Source organism: Patiria miniata, unplaced genomic scaffold (genome assembly GCF_015706575.1).
Source record: "Patiria miniata isolate m_02_andy unplaced genomic scaffold, ASM1570657v1 HiC_scaffold_11, whole genome shotgun sequence".
Classification (NCBI taxonomy): Eukaryota; Metazoa; Echinodermata; class Asteroidea; order Valvatida; family Asterinidae; genus Patiria; species Patiria miniata.
Window position 1 is genome coordinate 3,295,417 of NW_024037049.1, and position 27,100 is coordinate 3,322,516.

At 38.5% G+C, this 27,100-nt stretch overlaps 2 protein-coding genes across 5 annotated transcripts; one reads left to right on the forward strand and one right to left on the reverse strand.

The window, feature by feature from the left end:
- Window positions 1-983: 983 nt before the first annotated feature.
- Window positions 984-15,123, reverse strand: LOC119742086 (centrosomal protein of 41 kDa B-like). The gene is made up of 12 exons (XM_038218112.1): window positions 15,020-15,123; window positions 14,842-14,905; window positions 10,728-10,775; window positions 10,436-10,497; window positions 9,946-9,997; window positions 8,580-8,733; window positions 7,478-7,626; window positions 6,990-7,057; window positions 3,566-3,680; window positions 2,977-3,138; window positions 2,614-2,670; window positions 984-1,988 (listed from the first exon to the last, which is right to left on the reverse strand). Exons 1-12 carry the CDS (start codon window positions 15,059-15,061, stop codon window positions 1,882-1,884), a joined length of 1,080 nt encoding a protein of 359 aa, XP_038074040.1. The 5' UTR covers window positions 15,062-15,123; the 3' UTR covers window positions 984-1,881.
- On the forward strand, window positions 13,251-25,912 carry LOC119742060 (mesoderm-specific transcript protein-like). Of its 4 annotated transcripts, none has more exons than XM_038218088.1 (12): window positions 13,251-13,334; window positions 18,107-18,281; window positions 18,738-18,823; window positions 19,625-19,702; window positions 20,443-20,573; window positions 20,964-21,034; window positions 21,499-21,539; window positions 21,969-22,036; window positions 22,673-22,774; window positions 23,244-23,320; window positions 25,091-25,154; window positions 25,615-25,912. In XM_038218088.1, the coding sequence occupies exons 1-12, from the start codon at window positions 13,266-13,268 to the stop codon at window positions 25,739-25,741; spliced, it is 1,089 nt and encodes a 362-aa protein (XP_038074016.1). In that variant the 5' UTR covers window positions 13,251-13,265; the 3' UTR covers window positions 25,742-25,912. The 4 variants fall into 4 exon arrangements, with proteins under 4 accessions (XP_038074016.1, XP_038074007.1, XP_038074029.1 ...); XM_038218079.1 differs by lacking the exon at window positions 21,499-21,539 and adding an exon at window positions 21,600-21,640; XM_038218101.1 differs by lacking the exons at window positions 13,251-13,334; window positions 21,499-21,539 and adding exons at window positions 15,366-15,499; window positions 21,600-21,640.
- The last annotated feature ends 1,188 nt before the right edge of the window (window positions 25,913-27,100 follow it).

Consider the following 27,100-nt stretch of genomic DNA (forward strand, 5'->3'; position numbering starts at 1 on the left):
TATATGTCTCTAGTGAAATGCTTCCGCTTTTGAGTTATATTCAGTTTTTATTGCACTTCCGGTAACACCGGAAGTAAAGGTCAAGCGGTTTTGCATTCGGGAACATGAAATGTTTCTCACGGCATAGTCTACAACCTCACGAAAAAACGAACACGATACTCTATTTAGTTCAAAAGATATAACGCAAACTATTTTGTCAAAGTTTGCCCTTAAATCGCTTGTAATTTGATACCTGATTACGTCATGATGACGTAACAAAATGTACAACACCTTCGTAACATGGTACAAGTTCACACAAGGTTTTGTGATCATACCGTGAACCGTTCGGAAGAAATGCTGCTTTGTTTTGATGTCAGGCTAACGTCTTCATTTTGAATTCACCTAACTTTGACCTTCCGGTAGACCCGGAAGTAAAGGTCAAGCGAGTTCACGTACACTACAAAAACTGTTAAGCGATTAATGGTCTATCTGATTACAGAATACAAACATCATTGATTGTTTAGTTCAAGAGTTATAGGTGAAAGTAATTGGTCACTTTTTCAGATAAAATCACTTGTAATTTGACACCCGATGACGTAATCATGACGTCAGAGTAATATGCACCACTTCGGATGAGGGTCGATATATATTGAAAGTTACAAGTTCATACCATATACCGTTTAAGAGAAAACCCGCGGAGAAGTATTGTCCGGAAAAAAAAAGAAAGAAAGAAAGAAAGAAAGAAAGATTAATCGTAACAGATCCAAAGAGTGGTCGGGTTGTGCCCGACCACTCAATCAGTGCGGTGTAACCCTTGATAACTGCAGGCTTTCCTGCTGGACATGAGACTGATGAGCAGGTTGCAATGGAGTCATGAGCACGCAGGCAGGCACTTTATATGCAGAGCATATATGAGGTTTAGTTATATGCAACGCAGTGAACAGTTATTTATACAGACTAGACACATAGCTGTTCTAGACCAATGAAATTACAGTATCCACGCACACGATATAACAATGTATTTGCTACGGTACATTATATAGTGTAACAACACTAAAGACATCATAATGTGAAATCAAATAGCACTTTGAAATCCTTTTAAAATGAGCACATTTGAACAAATACAATACAAGTTTCCTACCCTTAAGCACGTTTACTAACAAAATTAGGACTTTAAACATGGGACAAGTTCAACACGTACACTGCTTTGTAATATGTTCACAGGTCATTTTTCTGCCAACCAGCGTTTGTATACAGTGAGCGCCATTCTGTTTGGGCTGCCATGAGGGCATACATTCAAGCTATGGTTGGCAACAGAGTTTGCCAAAAATTGCATAAGAAAGAGGCGTTTTATTAAGGCTCATCTTCATGTCACAAGCATTGACATGCGAGTGATAAAAATATAGTCATTTACAGTCATGTGGTTTGTGCTGGAAAACTTTGGTTTAGTTAGTTCCACTGGTTATCAAAAGGTCTTTGGGCAATGCACCCAGAATGATGGCATGTTCTCAGCACTTAACGTCAAAGTAAATATATTTCTACAAATATGCATCACATCAGTGCTGGAGTACTGCTCAGATGGATATTATGTACATGGTATGTTAACGTGTCTTTAAGATTTCACACCTGCACATCAATCATTTTTATACACAATTTTACAAACACACATTTTTTAGTATTTAGAAATGATTCCATTTTTTTCATACCCAACATTGGCTTACAAACTTTAATATTCAGGCCCACATTTAACATTTTCTTTGCAATGCAGCATTAAGAACCGTTCTCCCACAAATTCCTTAATTGTTACAGTTTTCAAGTCTATGCCTCCAAGGCTTTTGTTTGTAATGAGTTTTAAAACCAACTTTAAACCTTGCCATTCCATTTCCAGAAAGGGAAGTCATTCTATTTCCAGTGGCTGGAGTGTATCCTGGATGAAGCTGTGCCCGATCCTGCTGTACTGACTGTGGAGGAGGAGCTTTGAGCTCTTGGAGTTTGACGACTCAAACGACCTAGTCAAAACATAGAAAGCAAATAAACCAGTTTCAGACAAATAGCTACAGCTAATGACAACTTAGACTAAACGAATTATCCAAATATTTTTCCGCTTGACGAGGTAGGCCACCTTGCCCGCTATCCGGTTCGTTAGTGTAAAGTCAGTTCAGTTTTAACCACACCCACTGGCCATTCAGTAGCATTGGAACCACTGGAACCTGAAGCTAATGCAACTCAAGTGTGTATCCAATGTGCGCTAGTAATCAGTGGTGCGCATGCGTGTATGACGTTTTTACTAACGAACCGGATAAAGGCGAGTACCCTACGTGGGGGAGGCGGCTTCATCACCTTGACTGCATCACAGGCAAACGTCTGGTAATGTTACCAGAAACAAAACATTTGCTACTTTTTTGCTTATTTAAATAACTAGACTACTGTGTTTCATTAATTGATGAAAGAATACTGATATATATGTATTTTAAATTCTACTTTAACAATTTAAAACAAACCAATAGTATTGTATGTTAAAATACAAAGCATTGACAGTCTTTCCTCATTCACATTGGACTTCAAATCTGACATTCCATTATCAAATCATTCTAGTGAAGTCTAGTCTTTCAATCCTTGGTAGGTGGTACTTACTTCCAGTGTCACTTGGAGCCAGGCAGGTTTCTATATGGCTTAGAAGCTTGTCCAGATGTAAACCAACAGTCAAGGAAGATTTCAAACATATATAATCGCTGGTACAACTACCCTTCTCAGACAATTTGTATGTGTGTGTAAAATCTCTCGAGTGCAGTTCAGCCTCCATGCATTACCTTTTCCCATATAAATGTATTAGCTTATCCCAGCAGTTGTAACAGACCAGGAACAATGATTCTTACCCTAAGTCTGCAGTCTCTATAGTGACCTTACATTGGTATTTGCTGCATGGTCAAACTGGTCTGATGAGATTGTTTTAGTCCAATTTTTTTAATACATTTTTACAAAGTATATAAAGGATATCATCATCAGTAAACTGAGTCTGGTCTGCTGGACGGATCGGCTCTGGAGCACGCTCCTTGGGTTTCTTTTTACCAATCTGTGCTGGAGGGGGAGGCCTACATGAGGCTGGTAGTGTCCCTGTTATCAAACCTGTGGGGAACTTCTGAGCAGCCAATTTCAAACCTGGAGAAGAGAGGTTCATTCAATTAATAATTGATGAGATGGCAACCACTGGACTATCTGGGCCCAACGATATAGGGCAGCCTATCACAATGGATTCTTCTATAGCTGCTGAATTCAAATCTGGTTAGGAAAGTAAGATTTACATAAAAGGTAGCATGGATTGAGTAAATTGTGGTGGGGGTGGCATTTGGGTAACAGGTAGGAAGAAGATTGCCTCTTCAAAAAGCATAGCAGTAAACAAAAATTTTGCACATATTTTTCTTGGCAAAAAGATAACATGCAAGATTGTTTCAACCTTCAAACAAGGGATATTAGGCACATTTTGGAAGACATTCTCCTTAACTGTCAGTATGTTATCATTAGAAAAATCCCACATCTAAAGCAAAGTCAAATCTACTCTATGACTGTTGAGTATGCTAGAAATTACCTCCAGACAGAAGGAAAGTATTGTTGAAATCCCTCTCAACGAATGTGGTTGCTGCATTTGGACCAATCCTCTCATCTTCATCATATAGGACAATGATCTTGCCTGGCTTGTTCTTCTGAAATATCACGCCTAGTTAAGGACATAATCTAAACCAGCGTACTGTCAATGCCTAACTTTGTCAACCCTAACAGTCTTGAATTCTCCACTGTTAATATGATCTTTTTCACACACCCTAGGGAGTTAAGGTTAATCAAGTTTTTTTGTACAATTGGAATTAAAAATTAGTCAGCATTGAAGATCATTGGAAATTCAGGCTAGTTCTCAATGAATAGTAAAGGATCTGAACAGTTACTTAGGCAGAAGGAACTGTGATAATTCTAAAATGACCTGCAAAATAAAAACAAAAGAACAAATCCAACACTTGGCAAGTTGTTAATGTGGGGAAATCGATTATTAATGTTATACCTGCTGCGTCCCAGAGGGCGCCCTTCCTTACGACCACTGTTCGTTGCTATGCATGCACAGCACAATGCATGAAATCATGACGAGTTGGAAGCAAGATCTCCTGGGTAAATATTTCGTTTTTTCCCATCTTTTGGGTTGGTTAACAATTAGTAAGGGCAATCATTAATGAATGTAGGATACCTAGAAGTCACTGTGTATATGCATGGAGAAATAAAACACATTTCTGCATGGTATATGTAGTGTGGCTGTGGGGCCTAATGTGTGCTGCTAGTTTTATGCTATGCACGTGAGAGATACGTATTGTGTGTGTCTCAAGTTGACCTGTGACCTTGTTTCCATAACGACCGGGCCTTCGCCGTCTGTCGTACGGTGCAAGGGCAATACATGTATTTACACTTACAGTTGACACCGTCATTCAAAAGGGAGATAATTAATATACATGTGCAAAGCATTAATGCCGAGTTTGAATATTATATCCTCTCCTATCCTATCCATGTGTAAATGTTATTATTTCAATACAGGGTTTATATAGACAGTGACCACTGCACTGTACATGTTATAAACATGCTATAAGACTCGAGGCAGAAGCCGAGAAGTTGTTTCCTTACCTGGCGTTGGGTAAGTGAATGAACAAACTCTATTTTATTTTTGGTAATGTAATTGTATTAGAACTTTAACATGTACATGTACACAGATGTAATTACATCTCCAACTCTTGCCTTTATTTTTGTACTTTTATTAGGTGTATTGGTTTTGTAAGAATTTACTGTTTTTGTTCTTCTCAGCATATTCTCAGCAAATCCTTCTCCAGCACTGTTTGGAAAAATGGAAACATATATGAACTTTATTTGTCAATACATGAATGCCCAATCCACCGCAGATGTGGTTTTTTGCAATTACGTCATCATGACGTCATCATGGGTCACGTGATGTCACTTGAAAGTTTAATAAATTTAATCTTTGAAATTCCATATAAAATCAACTGTGAGAGACCGGAACCTGAAATTTGCGGGAATCGACATGGTAATACATGATCTTCATTTTATCCTGTGCACGTAAAATCACGTGGCCCTTCCTTCCGGTCGAAACCGGAAGTGCCTAATAATTTAAAAGTGGAAAAAGATATGAACTTGCTTTTAACGATTTAAGTGTCTGCCTGGATTGATCTTTCAAAAAAAATAATGGGTGATGCCATGAAGTGTTGGAGCGCCCTCTAGCGGCAGGTTAAAAAACGTCAAAAACGCATTTTCACTTGATGTCTGTGGCGAAGTTTGCGGTAATCGCTTCAAAATTAATGTACATGATGACCATAGTGCAGACAACACCTGTGCGCAAAAAAAAAAAATGATTACGTCAACAGACCGGAAGTTACAATAAAAAGACCTTTAAACCTTAAAAAATTGCTAGAAAATATACCGTGATAGATATAATCAAGATTAGGCTGTATACAGCACAGTAAATATAGCTCTTGAGGTTTCTGGTAATGACGTCACAATGACGTGATCAAGTGTCATATTACAAGCAATCAAAGATTTCTAGATTTAATCTTTGAAAATCAATATAAAATCAACTGCTACAGATTTGATTTTGTTCTTTATGGCAATCGATACAATATTGCAGGGTCTTCATTTTTGGTTTTAAGTGCAAAATCACGTGACCCTTCCTTCCGGTCGAAACCGGAAGTGCCTTATTATTTGAAATTGGCAGAAGATGCGAACTTGCTTTCAACGATGTGAGTGTCTGCCTAGGCAGTACTGTACAAACATATTACAGGTGATGCATCAAATGTTAGAGTGCCCTCTAGCGGCAGTTTAAAAAATGTCAAAAACGCATTATCACTTGATGTATGTGGCGAAATTTGCGGTAATCGCTTCAAACCTAACATACATGATGAACTTAATGTAGAAAAGACCTGTGCGCGAAAAAAAATGGATGACGTCATCAGACCGGAAGTTATAAAGAAAAGACCTTTAAACCTTAAACAATTGCTAAAAAATCAACCGTGAGAGATATAATCAAGATGTGGCTATATATAGCAGAGTAAATATAGCTCTGGAGGTTTCTGGCGATGACGTCACAATGACGTCATCAAGTGTCATATTACAAGCAAATAAATATTTCCATATTTAATCTTTGAAAATCAATATAAAATCAACTGCTACAGATTTGATTTTGTTTTTTATGGCAATCGATAAAATATTGCAGGGTCTTCATTTTTGGTTTTAAGTGCAAAATCACGTGACCCTTCCTTCCGGTCAAAACCGGAAGTGCCTTATTAATTGAAATTGGCAGAAGATGCGAACTTGCTTTCAACGATTCGAGTGTCTGCCTAGGCAGCACTGTACAAAAATTTTACAGGTGACGCCATCAAATGTTAGAGCACCCTCTGGCGGCATGTTGAAAAGTCAAACATGGATTTAAACATGCATATTTTGAGTTGATGTGTGTGGCAAAGTTTGCGGTAATCCATGGCCCAACACCGTGTGGTTGTTCCTTCATCCTCTAGTTAGGTTTGTTTTTTTCTTTGTATCTTGGTTGTATGGAGACTTGATCTACTGACCATAATTAAACCACGTACTGTTGAAGAAAACCCAAGCGAGTGTCAATTACTGGTTCGTCCTCGAAGAAGCAATTCTTCACCCGTGCATGGTGATGAGCTACCGTAGTCACCCCCTCCCAGGGCTCGCACATCGCAGTTCCTTACATTAATAATCTTGGCCTGAGACTGTCTCCTGTAATCAACAGACTAATGTAAAGATTTTATGGCTTCAAACTGATGATTCTTTAGTGCTATTTAAACTTCATTTGAAACTAAATTGGTGACATTAATAGCAAATATCAAGAATAAGTTGAATGCAAACAAACCTTTCAAATAAGCTTAATATTCACATTATGGATCACACCTTGCACCCAGGTACACGCAATTAAGAAAATACTCTCCATTCAATACAAAGGATACATAAGCAAGTATGTCTTTGGTGAAATTGTTGAGGGTTCTTGACAACATTGCAGTTGGATAATTCTTTGCTGTTAAAGAAAAACACAACACAATTAGATTAACAGGTCTATTTACATTCTGTATTCAAACAATTTCTATTTGTAATTTCTTATTTTTTTTATATTGACGCTTTGGTGGACAGGGCGTCGCTAACAATTGCCCAAGAAGTGTTATAATCTGTGCATCTAACACAAATATTATGTGCACCAAAGGGATAATATATGAATATATCTATTAAAAACTGTACCTTTTACTATGTTCCCCTGAGGGTTGGATTGGTATGATTGCAATACAGAATACTTGAATTCTGGCCAGTTTTGTCTCCAAGAAACTTGAGCATTTGCTCATTTATCAGGGAAAGAGTAATTAAAATCTTCTTATCATCTTATGCTAGGTTGGACTAAACATGCCAACAAACATAAATACAATATTAGGTCTAAGCTGAATACCGGTTATAAAGTGGCACTGTTCATATGCATCCGAGTCTCTCAGATCTAGAAGCAAGTAAGGGCAATCAGCCTCCTCTGGAATAGGAACAGCCGGCGTAGCTGGAATGGAGTTGTTTTCCATGTCAATTTCTCCGATACCTTTGATCACACTGTATGGATGAGAGTGTTTCATTAGATTGGCATTCACTTGATGAAAAATGGCACAAAATATTGATCTCAAGAAAGAGGCAGAATATCACAATTTTACGGATTTCCATTTTATATGCTGGATAGAATCTCCCCCAGACCTCGTGTTTGAGTTGGTCAAAGTCTGTGCTGTAATTGAGTAAAAACTGGAGTCTCCAGTCACTTGGGTTGAGTATTGAGTCATTTGGTTTAAGTGCGAGTCTGAGCAATGAGTCATAGACTACGTAGTGCAAAGGGTCAAATAAAATATCAAAATGTCACGCAAACAATGATGGACAAACAACATTTCTGCGAGTTAAATTCACATGACTTGATCTCTCTTTTCTGTGTATGTATTGCCATTTGAATGTATCAATTTCATGGTCTTACCACTCATACTTGAAGCGATACAGCATTTGCCAAATTGGTTGCCCGTATACATGGTAGTCAACACACGCTGATACTGCGTGATGGATACCGTGTTAGCCAGTTTCCCTTCGTGACCAGCGTTTTGCATAATGGTGTACAACTTAAAAATTCCCCATTATTTTAAAGTATCATCGACCTAGAATAGTTTCCCCTTTAATTAAGGCACATTTTTATCATTTTTGGGGGCCAGTTTTGATAGTTTTTGTGGTGCAAATAAAAATTATTTGAGCCAAATATACGCATATGGTGTCAATACATGAAGACGTATGACTAGGTAGCAAAAAGAAGAGGGAACTGCACATTGTACTTGACGTGGATCTGCTTATCAGTTTTCAACAATTAGAAAAATTAGGAGAAAGGTGATGAATGGATGATCCGAGTAACACTGAGATGTGCACTTTAATACCAAATTCATTAACATAGTTTCACATTGGAAGTCTACATAGAATCCTGTGAACACAAAGCTGATTATCCTCTAGCCTTATGCCCTCATTCCCTAACAACCTACCTCTGTAATGTTGAGCGAGATGTAGATACCTCAGCGTCTTCTCCAAAGTCTCCTTCCGTCAGTGCTATTGAAGGGACTGGACTACTGCCATCCCCACCCCCTCCATTCTGCCCCTCCTTCAATTGGACCAATTCCCTGTCCGATGCTTGAGACTCTGTTAGGCACAAAACAAATTCCATGTCATGTTATCTGTGTGGTGTGGATTTTTGTTGTTAAGTTCTAGGATTGTTTGGATGTGGGTCTTTCCTGAAGTTGGGATGCTCTTATACGATTTTATCACTTTTTCAGATTAGGTATACAGGGTCACTAAGTAAACTATTAAAATTGTTGCCAATTTTGATTGTGACTCCTCAATTTGTTTCAGAAAGTTTCAGAGCATTTGGAAGTTTTTTCAACATGATATTTTTTTAATGTGAAGTCTTACTGCCTATCAAAAGAAGTCTGTAAATTTTACCAAATTAAAAAAAGGTGTAACATTTAGCATCAACCAGCAGATTTCTATGATGAATAGCACCAGGTCTTTAATTCAAATTTCCAAAATGCAACTGGAATTAAACCAAAAGTAAAAACAAGTGAACCGCGGATCACATGTCATCTTTTTCTGCTGATCTCTATATGCTTTGTATTCTTTAAAAAAAAAAGTCAAATTTTGTGCATTTTTAAACAACCTCAATTGACCCCCAAATGACCTTTGACCTCCAATTTCGGAAGACTTACGATGAATCCCCACCCAAGTTTCATCAAAATCCATTAAATCATGTAGAAGTTATAAATTATTTACCAAACTTTAACATACAGGTCTATGGACATACAGAATTTGGACAAGTTTGTGTCTCCCAAAACTTCGTTTGGGCGACATAAAACAACAGTTCAACAGAATTACTATTCAACGGTAAAATCTGGACTTTCCCGTTTCACTCGGCGAAGAAAGGTCCAGATTTTACCTTGCGATAATATTCCTCTCATTCCACTCTGAGCCACTCAATATTTGTCTACTATTGGCTACCAAGTGAAAAAAAATGGCCGAAGGGAGGTGTCCTTAGGATTTTTCTTTTTATTTTAATTGGGAAAACAAAATGGCTGGGATTCCTCGAGTTAAATTGCACAGGTATCTTCAAAACAATGCATATTTGTTGACAAAATCGATACAAAAAGACAAAATATTACATTTTGGTAAACAATATGAATGCCATGTTTAAAAAAATACTTTAAAACGCATATATTGCCTTTTCTGATCACAAAATAGAAGGAACCATTAAAATGCAAAACTATTTTACTAATTTTAAGATGTTTCTAAATCAATACAATGCCCAACTCAGACCCAGAAAATCACTTCCTTGAAGCTGTAAACACTAACTCATCATACCAAGATATCGATCCTCCTCTTCTTGTTTCTGGTAGGCCTGAACTTGTAATACCTGGGCAGAAAAGTTTGACAACACAACTGGTTTTGATTTCTTCCAGTTATGTTGTGAATAAAAAAGCTCCACTATGGGCAGACATGTTTCTAAACAGATATTGATGAGGGCAAAAAAAAAAATTCTTTTTGCCAACACACATGGCTACGGCCCATCCAATCATGGGAAATAAAAGGAAATGTTAATAGGAAAGAATATATTACAATTTACAACATATTAAAAATAGTGTGAATTGACGACTGTTATAAAATAGAAACTGTTAGCCTCAACTTCCGTTCAAACAATCACGCAAATTGCAATTGCGTAAATTCAAACATTCTGTGACCAGACTAGCCAGTGTTTGGTACCAAGACAGTCACACACAAAAGTGAACATGGACTGGTGAGACTTGGTAAGTCTTGTACACTCTACTCATAGTCATATCTAGTCATATCTTACCAACTGTACAAATGTTGTCACTTTCATCCGCTTGAAAATCTCATCCTTCTTGTACCTGTAATCTAAGTGTTTAACATGATACACAAAATGCCTTTTATATTACAATGGAATACATATAATGTAAATTAATTTCAACTTTTAAATATATAAAAGTATAATCTAACTGATGTATGGTGGTTTGTAATATTTCAGGATTGAGACAATTTTGCAGCAACATCCTCCATGACCTCTGCTAATCTGCACATTGGATTGATTACATTTTTTAATTGCTTTTGATAAATTGACAACTTACTCTTCCTGATCTCCTCAATCTTGGCCATATATTTGGACATGCTAGCACCTGTGTAAAAAATAAATTATATGAATGCTTTAATACTAAAACTATTCTTTAAAAACTGGGCGTTTTTGTGTTATTCCTGTATTATGTGTGCGAGAAAAAAATTTCGGGGTCCACTTTTGCGACCCCAAGTATTTGAGCTGTTTGGATGCTAGTTGTCATTTCATCCGTAAAATGTTCCCTTTTTGCGGACGTTGAAGAAAATTTAATTTGTGCATTGGTGATAGGTCACCACTGTTCCCGAGACACACAACGTACTAAGTACAAAAACGTCCATCAAAACACAGACATTTTCCACAGAACCGCTGCACAGGTTGCCCCTAAACTCCGTACTATACCTCTTGACTTGTTGGTTTTTAGGCCAAAATAATGAAAAATATGCCCTTTCCGCACTGAACCAACCTGACACTTGAAACGTGCACGCATATATGAATCATGATCGATCCATGATTTTCGATTCGCTTGGCGCGCACCGCGGGGGTACAGTACTTGCACTTGTACGTATGCCCATACTATCATTTCACTTGTGCCGTAACCCCGCAGCACTGAACGAACCGAAAATCATCGATCGATCATTATCTGCGTGCACGTTTCAATTTTTTAGGATGGCTCAGTGCGGAAAGGGCATATTTTTCATCATTTTGTCTAGTCCAAGTAACTTGGACCCAATTTATCGCCTTTTTAACATTCGGACATGGTCTGGCAATAGTAGGGTCCAAGCTTATGCTTATATGCCGAGCAACACAATTTTGTCCTTGACCCCAAAACCCAACATTGCCCAACAAAAACATCAGATTCCACCCTCAAAATGGCCTACAAATTACTAGATACGCCACCTGAGGTACAAGCAGACATTGATGATTAAGATTAAGGTTGTACTGAAGTTTACTTACGATCCGGATGAAAAGTGAAATTTCCCGTTCAATTCCGAGAGCTCCCCTTGCGATCGTGAACACGTTAAATTTCCCGACTCTGTTTATGTTTGAACGACGCAATGTGGTCCTCATGCCCAGCGTACATTCGATGGTCCCCGTATCCCAAGTGCGATTCCATTGCCGAGCGCGCGCGATGCATCGATTATGACAATGAGTAGACTGGATCACGTGTGTAAACACAAGTGCATTTCGAACGATAAAAGAGAGTCGGGAACTAGCTTGAACTGGTTTCCGTCCACAAAATCTGCCCTAGTTGGCAAAGCGCAATGCGGCTGTTGCCTGTCATTCCAAAATCATTGGCGCTCTGTGAAGTGCCCGGATGCAATACGCGACCGCGGATGAAGAGCGCACACAAGAGGGCGCGCTTCATTGCAGAGGGCTTCAAAGATTTTGGAATGACAGGCAACAGCCGTGTTGCGCTTTGCCAAAGTTGACGCACGCAGACAGTAGATGATTAAAGCTCTTGTTTGGTTCCCCGACCCAGAGTTGTAACGAGTCACTGATTTTTGTGACTCGAGTCGAGTCGAGTCATTTTAAAGAAGTGACTCGAGTCGAGTCGAGTCATTAGGTCAACAAGGTCGAGTCGAGTCGAGTCGAGTCACAGAGTGTGGTCGAGTCGAGTCGAGTCGAGTCAAGTATTTAGCTCGAGTCAATTCGAGTCACAAATATTTGAACACTAAATTACAATAAAAAGCAACAAACACAAGAGAGAAAGAATACAAGGCACCAGTCTATTACGGAAATCCAAAGACATAAAGTATGCTGTATGGTACCCAATCAACAGTTTCCATTGCTAGCTCACGTCACAGATAAGAAGATGTGAAACTTCGGTCTTATAACTAGTTTGGGTTTGGGTCTAGATTTTGTTGTTCGCTGATCGCTGACAACGTTAAAACCTAATTGCATGATACAAAACTGTTTCTGATTATTTAAAGGTGGGCCCGTCCGTATCCATTTTTGTGTGTGAAATCGGGACATGAATTTAGCCAGCGTTCCACCAAGAACTTCAAAATCGCCCGAAACCAATGATGAAACCACGGATTGAGAAATGCGTTTTAAGTCTGGTTCTGGGTTTAGCATTACATGCTATAGAACCACAAGGTGGGAGTCTGCGACACGGTGTATGTTTGTTGTTTCATTATGGAGGAAGGAAACAGACTGCCGCTGTATATAAACGTACATTATTCGCGAACATTAACGTGACGTGAACAAAAACTGGCAACGCGAACGGCGCAGCGTAAGTCATTGCAAATATTTTTCGCAAGTAAGTTTTGCTTTTATTTTGGGACTCGAGTCTTATTAGCCTTCCTCGAGTCGAGTCGAGTCATTCTGATGAGGGACTCGAGTCGAGTCGAGTCATTTGCTCGCAGTGACTCGAGTCGAGTCGAGTCATTTACCCGTCGGGACTCGAGTCGAGTCGAGTCGCCAAAAAATGTGACTCGAGTCGGACTCGAGTCGAGTCATTGACTCGAATCATTACAACTCTGCCCCGACCCCTTTGGCCTCTTGACTATTATTAGGGTGGCCGGGAAACAGTCTGATATTTATCAGAGACGCCATGCTTGCTCAAAACCGTCCGCATTCTTTGACGAATTACCATGATTTTTGGATAACTAGACCTCTGAAGGTACCGAATTTAACGATTTTGTGCTATTTAGCAGTCATACTATAGCTGGGTTGATTTTCTGCTAACAAAATAATTTTGATCTTTAATTAACTTTTGGCTCCCGTAGCAACGGGACGCTCCGCTCACAGGCCGTACGTGGCTTTGTGACTGATATACGGAGGTAGTCCAGTATTTCAGTCACATTTATGGGACTATGCCAGACCATGTCCGAATGTTAAAAAGGCGATAAGTTGGGTCCAATTACTCGGACTACATTTTGGCCTAAAAACCGACAGAATCCACAGATGTTTGTTTAGGCACAACTTACGTGAGTATGTCAAGACTGAAGAGGTATAGTACGGAGTTAAGGGGCAAACTGTGCAGCAGTTCTGTGGGAAATGGCTGTGTTTTGATGGACGTTTTTGTACTAATACAGTTGGTGTTTTGTAGATCCAAACAATTTTGCGGGGTTCTCCGTCTATGAGGCTCCGCTCCGCAGAGTATCATAGTTCTAGGAGTATATATCATACACTGAGATAGACCCGTGAACGTGGCTTGTAAACTACGCCACGCTGTTGTCTATTTTGGAACCTGGCGAACGTGTCCCTCTGACTCCCTCCGTTACACACACTGGACGTTATTTTGCCCATGTAATAAGTACTCACATATGAAGCTGTCTTGAATTCTATTTGTACGTCAAAACTTGCATTTGACGAAAATTGAGGAAAATTCTGGCCCCGGTTCATGAAGTCCGTCCGCTACTGCTAGCTGCCATTTTCTCCCAACTGACGCATGCGCATTGCGTTTTATTTTCGTATGAGTCGACGGCTGTTTACTGTCGCAGCTAAAACAGACATCGTTTTAGACAAGTTTCAAGTCCTTTCCTCTCTCACCGCACTGCACGCGGTCGCACGTGCGCCCGCGTGTGTGTGCACACACGTACTGTACACGAGATGAGCCGAGCAGCCAATCGTCTGCGGGGTTTTTTTTCGGGGTTGCGACATGAAACAGCCGTCAATCTGTCCAAGCGACTCAGACGCGTCCGGGGTTATTTGTCAGGGTCAGGTTAAAATCTAATTTCTACACGTTCGTATGGGTCTTTACTGATGGGCAAATTTCGTCGAAATTACACAGCCTAAACAATCGGACGGGCAAATTTAGATTTCTAGGGGAGTACTCAACACCCATACGGAATTATGTATGTCGGATCGATTTCGCCAGGTTCGAAATGAAACAAGAACGTGGCGTTGTATACAACGCCACGTTCACGGGTCTAACACTGAGAAGGATAGGAAAACGTATTCGTACTCCGTCGTGTCCGATGTAAACAACCGGGGTTTTTTTCGTCTTTTCTCGGGAACGGTAAGATATTGTAGGTTGGTTTCCTTTCAACCAGATGTTTGAAATAGGATAAGTAAACAATACAAAACATGAAATTTTCGGGGATTTCAGGACCTAGTGCCACTTTAAGAATAACAACAAACGGAGGTGTCCTCAACTACACAAACTCTCACAGCAGCGTACCCACCTGTGTCCAATGTTGATTTGACATCTTTGTACCTCGGGTTTTCGGGAATCTTCTTGTTCAGTATCTGACCGAAAAGAAAGCATGAAAACATCTTAGAAAACACAAATGATTCAACTTTAAACATAAGGTTCATTAAATCTTAATGATCAGGAGGGATTTGTTGTAAATCGTAACTTACATCTGCCGTTGTCGACCGAGCATTTCGGCTTCTCGCAGACATGTTGTGCTTGACAACCCAAATTTCGCCAAGTGTGCTGCCTGTCTGTACTGTAGCGCAGCGCAGCGCTAAACAAATGACTGGTACCCAGTAATCTCCAGCTCCTATGATGTCAACAGGACATAAATTGTCACCAGCTAAAACTATCGGATTGATAGACTGGCACCCCTGTCAACTGTCATCACAAAATACACTTTAATGAATGAGAAATTCCATTAATGAAAAGGGCTCGAGACAGTATCTATTGCCTTTTCGGATTTTCCGCGTAAAACATGATGGATTGATTGACACTAGCACTTACCACGTCGCTGGATCTTTGCTTACCACATGCACACATACCGGTACCCCATGTCACCCATGCAACAGCCGCGCCGCCGGCCGACCGACCATCGCATCGTCACTGCGCCAATCGACGAAAAGTTATTAGCTCCGCAGAAATAGGTACATTGTCTTGACAGGTTCACTGATCTTGTTTGAAATCATCGAAGTTAAAAGAGAACATGATGATGCAGGCTGCACAGCTCAGACAGCCGGGCCAATGCAAAACTTTGGCGAGGCAGCTGGCGAGTGGCGAGTGTGCTGTGCACGGTGGATGGGGGCGTGGCGCTTTTTGGACTCATGGACTATTGTAGCCCGACTGCGTCTGGCCGTACAGTACTATCGCAAGCTCTGTAGTACGGCCAGACGCTGAATGCTTCCAAAAAGACTGAATTTTTTTGGCCGCTGATGTAGCGATTTTGCTACATCTTTTGATCGAGATTATCTTTTCATCCAGGACAAACATTTCCACAGTTAAGGTTCTTAATCGTAGAGCAACTCATACCTTTTCGAAAAAACGTTCTTTGGTCTCAATATTTTCATTCATCTGGCCAAAAGACGACTTTCAGTTATCATCTTCCACAAATATCGTCCCAAAAATGCTCCCCCATGCGATTTCAAAATGGCGGCCGCGCTGTAACTCATGAATATGCATGAAAAGTCTGTGACGTATGACCTCGTGTTTTTGGACGTGCGTGCGGCGGCGCCGTACGTGCATGTACGTACATGTACATGTACATTACTTGTAGACAACAGCCCAGTACGTGCATGCACACGTACGTCTGCGCGGCGGTGTGCATGCACGTACTGGGCTGTTGTCCAAAAACACGAAGTCATACGTCACAGACTTTTCATGCATATTCATGAGTTACAGCGCGGCCGCCATTTTGAAATCGCATGGGGGAGCATTTTCGGGACGATATTTGTGGAAGATGATGACTGAAAGTCGTCTTTCGGCCGGATGAATGAAAATATTGAGACCAAAGAACGTTTTTTTCGAAAAGGTATGAGTTGCTCTACGACTACGAACCTTAACTGTGGAAATGTTTGTCCTGGATGAAAAGATAATCTCGATCAAAAGATGTAGCAAAATCGCTACATCAGCGGCCAAAAAAATTCAGTCTTTTTGGAAGCATTCAGCGTCTGGCCGTACTACAGAGCTTGCGATAGTACTGTACGGCCAGACGCAGTCGGGCTAGGACTATTGCGGCACTATTTTTGTCTGCCAGTGGAAAAGAAAGTGTTCTACAATAAAGCAAATATATTATGGAATAAGATCTCTTAGCTTGAGGAACTCCAGCTCAATTAGACATGATGAGCATTGCCATGGTGCATAGAGTCTTAATTAGTTAATATCTGATTCTTACTGTATAATTCCATAATATTTACTTTTGTATTATGTACACTTTCTTTTCCACATCAGGCTGACAAAAATAAGATTAAGAACATCATACTTATAATCAAAGACCTACATATAGTGTCATTTATGACATGGTCATGATAATTATTTTTTTTAACCCATACATAGGCATAGCATCAACCCTAAAGACCCAAATTTTTGTTTCTTGTCACTTTTTTAACTGTAATTTTTTAAATACTATTACACCACAAACTTACTTTGTTTGCAGCATATACGGACCCACGATTTGTGATTAAATAAGCAAATGATCGGATCTCCCCCCTCCCCCAAGCAGTTGAAAATACCCCCTCTTACCCCACTACTAAAGAAGTATTTAGGCTATCCAGATGCCACTCTATCCAGACACCACTCTTTCGGTCTTCGGCTGTGTACAACTACAAAGTCTATAGAGTTGAGTGCATTTTCAAAGTATTTTCTAACCAAATTGGAAATGTTTCTTAGTTCCAGATTCCTGCCTGTTTTATTATTTTTGCAATGACTGACCTTCATTGAAATAATATATGAAGAAAAAAGTGGCATCTGGATGCAAGATTATTTCTGAAACTAGTTTCTCAAGAAATGGAGACATGCACAGCTCTTGCCAAATTCCTCGGCCATTGGTCCAGGGCAGTCCATAGACTTAGTTCGATTAAGTTGGGCCGACCCAACTGGAACACTTCACAAAGTTGGGTAAAGTTGGGACCGATGGTATAGTTAGGGCATAACAATCCAAGTTGAACTATCTATTGAGGGATGCCAATTAAATAATATAAATATTTATAAGTGAAACCATTGTACTTAGCATTGATACTATACTTGTGCTGTTGTGCATCAATGAAGCCAGCCCAAAAAGTAAGTTTTTATATTGTGCGTTTGTGCTACATATTTTGACACAGAGAGACACGGTGATTTAAAGCAGCTTCATAATTTGTTTGGTTGTTTGGACCATTTGCTGAGGTACAGTGATAAGTTCAACTTCTCATTCCTTTTACCTCATTCACGAATCACGATCAAACTTAAGTAAGGAAAGTGTGGTCATATTCAATCTTTTTCAAGTCATTTGGTGGGTGGCCATCAGTTTCCCAATGGTTCATGTGACAAGAATATTGGATGACAATGAAATAACTTCTATCCTATTATTACTAGTGCTTTTATATTATAAACCCAGGCCGCAACCTGTGCCTAGGCTGAACGATAGATGAGTTCATTGTGAGATTGTATCAGTGTAACTGTGTTTCTCTTCGGTTATCAGTGGAGAGGCTGTCATGAAGTGTGAAACTTACCTGCCTGGACATAATTAATGTCATTTTTGTTTTATTTTTTTTTTACAGACGACTGTTCGCACACACCTCAGCAGTATGCCAAGTTTAAAATCGGTGGCTGTGCTGATAGCTTTAGTTGCAATATATTGCAACTGGCCACAGCCTCCATTGTCAGACAGACTTCAAAAGTGGAAGAGTTCAGGGAAAAACTTTAAGTTCAAGGATTTCAATATTTTTTACAAAGGTAACTTTAACGGTGTTATCTATATTTTGAGTTTCAAATTTGTTTTTAGGTATTTTTTTCTATCAATAAAAGTGTTACGTCACTTTTAAATTAGATATCAAATGAAAACATTTTCCCATGTTTAGTTGTAGAATTATTATTTTACAAATGTCGAGGTATTTGCAGTCCAACAATTATAATAAGGCAGATCTTACTGTGCACTGGAGGCACAAAACAAAAGGAAAAAAGAACCTTTTTAGAGGGTTGAACAAGACATCCGACACCCAGAATAAAAAAGAAAGAAATTGGCAATGTCCAACATACAAATTGAAACTTTATTACAAGGAGAAAACAATCCTATTGTAGAGTACAGGGAGAACAATATCAATTAAAGAATGTTTCATTTAAGGAAATAGTTTTGCCCTTTGTTCCTGTGGACCTGTGAGTTCATGCATTGTTCTGCTTGTTGCTTCTCAGATTCTTTGGGTCAAGGCCAAAGTGCTGCCAATCGAGTGGTGCTTATTCTTCATGGCTTCCCATCATCAACCTTTGATTGGTACAAGGTATGTTGTCTTGCACACTCACACATACAAAGTTACCACACCACTCAAAGTTGTCAATATTTGTATACATTGTACTTCTTAACTCTTTCAGTGCCCGCGAAATTTGAAAAGTTTAACCTAAAGTGCCCAACTTCAAGTGTTTTTTTTTAATTGTTCAAAATTCTGTAAAAAAAAAAGTAAATAAGTTTTACTCACTAAATTTGTTGTTGTTGCTCTCTGGTATATCCTTGGTATATTGGAAAGCCAATAGTAGTCACGCACATGGTGATACACCCTGAAACACTGTCCTGCACACAGGGGAATTCCGCACTTTTGCAGAAAATACGAGTGTCAGTGCTGCGCCCTCTTGCAAGAACTTGAATGAAACAAATAAATACAGGTCGTACCTGAATGAAAATGATATTATTAGAAAGAGCGAGAGCGTCCCCTTGTGATAACATGCTTACTCTACCTCGTACATGAACGAGGTTTGGCAATTTTAAGTACGAACATTACCTCGTACATGTACAAGGTTGGCAATACGAACTAACAAATGTACCTCGTACATGTACGACTTTGGCACTGAAAGAGTTAACATAAAATAAACTGTACACTTAAACAAAGTTATTTTGTATCCTCCCCCTATAATCGGATGGTCTGGTAACATCGACTACCTCCACTGACTTGTCTAGATCCACTACTTGTGGATACCAGGCAAAAGCACAATTGAGCTGTTCTTAAAGCCTTAATCATTTGGACTCTTCATCTCTCATTTTTACACTATAAATGCTAATTTGTTTTCATGATGTTGTTTTGTTGCAGATGTGGGATGGACTGGCATCTCACTTTGGACGGGTCATTGCTCCTGATTTTATTGGGTTCGGTTTGAGCGACAAACCAGTGAGTGATTCATGTTACTCCGTATGTTACCCTGTATCTTCTTACAAGCCTTTCAAGCCATAGTAAGCACACCTAACATTTGCAGGGATCTAAACTACCAATGGTTAATGTGCTAGGTCCTAGCTGCACACCCTAAAAAACTTGCAAATTGCCATAATGGTAGGATGCCAGTAGGAATACCTAGAAGACGTGAAGATGTTCCACTGTGCACGCCCTGCACATCGGCACACACCAGACTCATGCAACTAATTAACCCTTTTGCAGTTGAATTTACATTGTATGCACAAGGCTTTTCTGCCCTTACATATATTAAACAGTTGTCATTCATTAAAATAATAGAAAATTGTGATTGCTGTTGTGGTTAAAACCCCCCCAGAAACTCTGACTTTTTCCCTACAAATGTCACAAGTATCATCTGCTATCTGATCGCCAGATATGATGGGCAACTGGAATCAAAACAGTATTCTATTGACAAAAAAAACCTTTTTATTGGCAACCTAATTTGCATACCAGGAGAATTTCTGCAGCTGTGACCCAATTTTAGTTGAAAAAGAATTTTACTGTTCAATGTTACAGGCATTGTCCTCTTTGAGCAAACATTTGGAAGCCCTCTTGTCTCAAGAGATACATGTAATTGTTGTTTAAAATCATACACATTTTGATTGTTATTTTCAATTTATTGCATTTTGTACCCATGCATCAATATGCATTATGTATACAGAAATGATATTGACTTTCAGAAAGGTCATTCTTACACCATGTTTGAGCAAGCTGATATCGTAGAGTCACTTCTTGCCAAGCTTGGAGTACAGCAGGTACACATCCTTGCTCATGATATGGGTGATACAGTGGCTCAGGAACTCATAGCAAGGTGATTATAGTCAACCTTCCCTCTCCCAACAATGTACTACCTTCTTAGCTCCTCCCAATCCCTAATCCCTTTGTCATATCACTGTCATAAGCACATTTGATGAACATTTTTAAACATCCTTTCTTGATGTAAATAAATGGACATATAGCAATAATTACCTTGATTGCCTGGTTAGTAATCAATTCTGGAGTAGTTTAAATTCTTTTCTGTTATCAGTTACACTTAAAATGACTTCAGTCGGGAGTATTTATTTGTTCCCAGGTAGATAACACAAGTGTACATAATTGTCTTGTTCATCCAGGTTTTGTTTACATTTTCTCATAGCTTGTTTAAAAAATGCCACTATTACCAACTTGTGTGTATGAACTGACGCATTCATTTTTTTTACAGACAAAATGCCCTAATCAAGTCAAAGAAGAAGTCAAGTCTTAAAATTCTGAGTGTTTGTTTGACAAACGGAGGTGAGGGAAAACCCTGATTTGATGTATTTTTTGAAGCTCTGATCAAACCAAATTAAGCCCAATTAATCAACAACAACAAAATCCAGCCACACAAATTATATCAAATTTCAAACTAAACCAACAAAAAATGTTATAGCATGCCATAGTGAAATTTCATGGGTTGAAAAACTTTCATATGCATTTTGGTTCCTCTATCAACAAAATGGACATCACTCATAAAAAAGACTATTTTGGAAACTTTTAGGAATTTAATGAGGTATAACAGGTTTCTACTGCAAAATAACAGAGTAGCAATTTTTTCCCCCTAAAAGCCCACTGGCATTGACAACTTTTACAAGCCCAACTTGAATATAGTTATGTCCCAGCATTGTAAAATGCACTTTTCTAAAGATTCTTTCTAAGCACGTAGTTTTGTTTGTAGACACTCTCATCAGTTCTATGTGCCATTGTGCTCTTGTCAACAGGAATTTTACCTGAAACCCACCAGCCCAGGTTTATGCAAAAGGTTTGTGCAGAATTAAGATCAAAACAGACAATATGTCAAATGTGGTTTTTTGTCTTTCAGGCATTCTTCCGGAAACACTGGAAATAAGGTTTACCCAGAAGGTTTGTGACCGTTGATTCCCCCAAGAAAATTAATCGGTTAAAAGAATGCTACATTACCATTTCTAAATGAAAAAAAATGACAAGTACAAAGTGTGTTGAGTGGAAACATGCATTGGGTCTAAACTATATGTCTAACCTGTTGCCTTTGACCTCGAATGGTCCATGTTCGATTGTTCTCTGGATATTTCCTCTCACTTTTCAACTCAAAGCTAAGGCAGAAAAAGGCAAAAAGCAAAATCATTTATCACCATGTTGATCTAAACTAAATTTAAATAGAAAGATATTTTTATATGATTTATGATTTATTTACTTTGTTTTCCATTGACAGCTCATGTTGAACCCCTGGATTGCACCAATTGGAACAAGAGTGACCAACCGTCTGATTTTCAGGAAAGCGTAAGTGGAATCAAACTAGGAATTGTCAGCTTCAGATTATTGATTTCATTGCACTCATCGTTTTCTTTTGATCAGCATGGGCGTCGCGAGGGGGGGGGCATCTTTTCCAGGGGGGGGGCACTTGCCCCCCCCCCCCCCCCGGAAAAGCAACCAAAAAAAAAAAAAAAGGACGAAAAAAAAAAGGAAAAAAAAGAAAAGAAAAGAAAAAGAGGCGCGAAGACAAAGTGATGTAAATTTAATGAGTTGGGGGGGGGTGGGCAAAATGTCCCCTCTAAAACTGATAAATCGAAAATGTGTTGAGAAATACAAGCATTTTTGGTCAAAATTTTTTTTTGCTCCCCTCTAGAAAAAATCCTGGCGACGCCCATGTTGATCAGTAGTTCTCTAACTGTTGACCTTTAAACTTTGTTGACTTATGTCAGGATATCATTACTGACTTCTATGGGTTTTTCCTGGGTAATGCGTTGTAGGTTTTCTCCAACCACTAAAAATAACAAGATCTTCAAGCCAAGGAATTACACCTTTTTACATCTTTTTACATAATTCTTTTTTTACATGGCGTTTGGTTTTGGCTTTTGTCCATTTAAAAAAAAAATTATTTGAACCAGAAATGTCCTTTTTGGGGGGCGGGGGCAGATTTGGAGAGGTTTTTGGTGAGCGGACACAGCCAACCATGGATGAATTTGAAGATCACTGGGCATTGATGCGTTGGAATGATGGAAACCTCATTGCACACGAGTAAGTTCTAGTTTTCATTTTGTTTGTTTTTAATTGTTTGTATTTAAAAAAAAAAAAGGACATACCAATGATAACCCGCAACCAAGAATACTTCATATGTAGATTTGAACTGGCAAACCAACCCCAGCAAAGCTTGATGGTCAAATGTTAAGAAGTCTGCACTAGTAAGCAGGAGGTCTGAGTTTGAGTCCCACCCAAATAACCTTGTGAATTTTTTTCTGGTACACTCTCAGACAGAACTGTGTATATTGTGCTCGTGAAATTACGTTGGTGAAGAGCAAATCTCCCCTATGCAAATGTTATCTTTTATACAGCTCGTCTTCATCTTGCTTTGTGAGATGACAGACTTGTTTATTAGATGCCTGGATGGCCTGGTCAGCCATGATTTGTCAGTTTTTAGTTGGATGTAATCAGTTGGATCGTTCAGATGTCATTGAACTGATTTGTGATTTTGTTTTGTTCTTGACAGTCAAATACAGTATCTTCCTCAGAGGTATGCCAATAGAGATAAATGGGTTGGGGCCCTTCAGGAGACCAAGATTCCTTGTAAGTTGATTCATGATGATTAACTAATGTGACCAGGGCCAAATTTCATGGCTCTGCTAACTACAGAATTCCACGTTTACGATCACCATTTTGTGCTAACCGCACTAGCAGAAAATTCTGTGCTAACTTTGCAAGCATAGAATCCTTTGTTACGCAATGTACACAAGCGAAGAAGCAAAAAGTCCTTGCAAAAACCATGAAATACGCTTACCATAAGCACACAATTTTCTGCTACACTAAGCAGGGATTTTTCGCTAACAGTAAGCAGAGCCATGAAATTGGGCCCAGTTGAGCACTGAAGCTTAACACAAATTTAGAGTCGATCATTTTTTTGGTTTAAAATGTTGATTTCAAGTTTATCATCAGGAAGCCTCATCTAAAATGATTCTTAAATGGTGAAATATCTGTTATGATCTGTTTTATTTCTAGCAATTTAGGTTTCTTTTATTGTAGGGATTTGGATGTTCATGTGATCATTTGTTTCTTGAATTTCACTGTTTATATACTACAGGTATTAAAGAGTTTGTTTCCTACCTATTTCCTGTAACACAGTCCTTCTGATTTGAGGCGTGCAATCACACCCCCACACCATGGCACGCCTGAAAGCTTCCTGAGAAGTGTGAATAATTGCACACCTGAATCGCCCTGGATCACAGAATCACATACCTAGAAAATCACACACCTAGAAAAACCACATGCCTAGAAAAATCCACGTGTGCCTTTTTCCACACGCCTGTGATTTTCAAACCAGAAGGACTGGTAACAAAAGTAAAATAGTGTTGTTCATTACTTTTTTTTTAATGTATACTGCATAATGCATGACTTCATGTTCTTTGTGAAGCATTGTCTATTCCTTAGTGTGCAAGCTGATTACATATGCCTGCACAACATGATGTCTGTCTTGGGAATCTTCACCAAGATATGTACTGTTTTGGATTGGTCAGTTCTTGCTAATAAATAGGTTTTTAATCAGAGCATGTTACTTTCATCCTCAGTAGTGGAATAAAAAGCTGTTTTCTAAAATGGCTATAGAATGTTTTCAGAGGGATTGCCTTGCACGCCAAATTTTAATATGTCTACACATTAGATTTTTTCTTAATGAGTTTTTAATTGAACAGAAAACTACTTTTTGTTCTATTTTGGGTGCAACCCTCTAAGAAAGCTTTTTTTTTTAGGGGGGGGTCCGGGTGTGCTTTTGCGCCTCATATGCACAAATGATTGGCCTCAATATCGTCAGGCCGCATATAAATAATTCAAAATTGGTAAGGTAGTTATTCCAGAAATAAATGTGGACTTTATTTTTTTTCTGATATCTCATTCAGTTCAGTTTATTTCCACAGTACCAAAAAACGTAAGTGGCAATGACAAATGTGAATCTTATAGAGAATAGCAAAAGAACATTTGAATTAAGTCGAAGATACTGTGGAGGGGCCCATAAAGAAGCAAAGCTTGTAAGAAATGGACACCTGAGCATGCATGTGCATTAATGAGCCGGATAATGAGATTTTAAAATTTTTAAAATATTTAAAATTTGTTTTGTTTAGTTTTGGAAGAAAACAATTATAGGGCCAGTACTCGTAATTGGGCCTGTACACCGGAATAAGAAGTAAATAAATTCAAGAGTGAATAAACTGTTGTACATATATTGCTAAAATAAATTGTCAATTTTTATAAAGTAGCATATTTGTTGGAGTTAATCTCAAACAATTGCAAGAGGAGAGCAGTTTACTCTTACCTTACCATTCTGTCCTTATTCTTTTTACTTTTCAGTGCACTTGATATATGGCCCAGCAGACCCAATCAATCCACCAAACACTTTCCTGAAACGATACAAGTAAGCTATCTGTACTTGACCAGAAGTGGTTTATACCATTATATTCTAAGTTCAATCAATATTTGAAGGCCTAGATGTTCTATAGTTGGTGGTAATTTATCATGTGTGAGGTATTTTATTTGCAGAATGAATGAAAAAGATTGCATTTCACAATAAGAAAGACAATGTTCAAATGACATGTAACAAGAAGAAAAAAGCTGCACTCATATGGAAACTACAATGCCATTCATTAACAGTTAATTCGTTTTGATGATGTTGTTGTAACATTTTTTTACATGGTCCATTCAAAAAAGTTTGAAACAGTAAATCTTAATTTTGAGGAATGGATTTCTTTGCATATCTTTACAACTTGCATGAAAATGTGGGGGGGGGTGTTAAGGGGGAACAAATAGTGAGCAATTTCTTGTGCCTTTTTGTAAGATGTTTGTATTTGAGATTTAATAATTGGTTTTCTTTTCAGAATGTTGATGCCAAACTCTGGAGTTACTGAACTATCTGATCATATCAGCCATTACCCACAGCTTGAAGATCCGGACAGTGTCTTTCAGGCCTATGTGGGATTCATGCATAGTCTCAAAATCAACTAGGAGTTAAAACCTTTTGAGTTAAAAAAAATATCAGTTTATGATGAGTCATGGGAATAGGTGCAGGTTTTTTTCTCTATCTCCAAAAATCAGTCTTCCTTTCGATTTGAAAACTACAGGTTTGTACATGGTTTATTTACAGTAAAAAGAAAATTATTTGGAGGAGATTCAGTTGATCCTGTGGAAATCAGTTTGTCAACATGTTAGACAAAATGTTTGTGTGCAAGGGTGGATCCAAACTTGGTTACCCAAAAAAGTTGATTCAAAACTTTATGCCATGGGGTTCGGGGCCCCCTTAAGGGCCCTGGAAAATTGTTTGATTCTAGTTGCTTTGTTCAAGTGTGTGATCTGAGGCAATTTCTTACCACTTTAACCAATTTCTTTTAGCAAAAGATGGTGGTGTATGCAGATGTTGCCTTTTTTGCGACATTACTTAACAAAAACAGAAATAGATTTAGGTGTTTTTTGGGGGGATTTTTTGAGGGGGGCATGGCCCCTGTTGCTCCCCCCCCCCCTGGATCCGCCGTTGTTTGTGTGTGAAGTGCAAGTTAGAGAGAGTTCAGTTACACTGGCAGGCCGTAAATGTTAACTGACTTTGATACTCGACTATGCACTTACTCAACATATTTTGATTATAAGCTGGTTTACATATTGGCTGTATACGTCAATGCATTAAAAATGAGTGAATGTTCCTCACACAGCATTTCAGATTCAATTTGAAAGATCATAACATTTCTATAAAAGGCTATTTGAATAATTTGCATGGCAAATTTCATGTCGGCATTGGACTTTGAAAGGAAGATATTTCTATATATTTTGTTTCCAAATAATCTTTCAATGGGACACATTTTTAAAAGCAATATCAGAAAACTGAAACAATTTTCTAAAATAATTTTTTATTATAAATATTAAAGTATAGAGTGGAAAGTGTGTTTGATTTCCTCAGCAATGCAATAAGGTATTAGATTTTGCATTTATAATGACATTGACATGACAACTTCTAAAGCAAATTGGGCAATTCCAACGTTATGATTCTAAATAGTGATTCAGAGAAATGACCAGAAACTCTTAGTCGGTAATATACTCGGACCATTACGAGATGGTGATTGTATAAGATTTGAAAATTACATGCTCAGCTTTATTCACTCTGTCATAGATTTTCATAACGCTGAAATTGCCCATTTAAGTTTGAAATGAGACTGTCTTAAAGAGTGCTGAAAGTATGAACTATAGAAAATACACAATAATTTACTTTATAAGAAATTAGTAAAAGACAATAAGTTACTTGGAACATTGTACTATATGAATTTAGGTGTGCTGTACGCTTATCTTCCAGTAATTTTGGTTTTACATTGGTCAAAA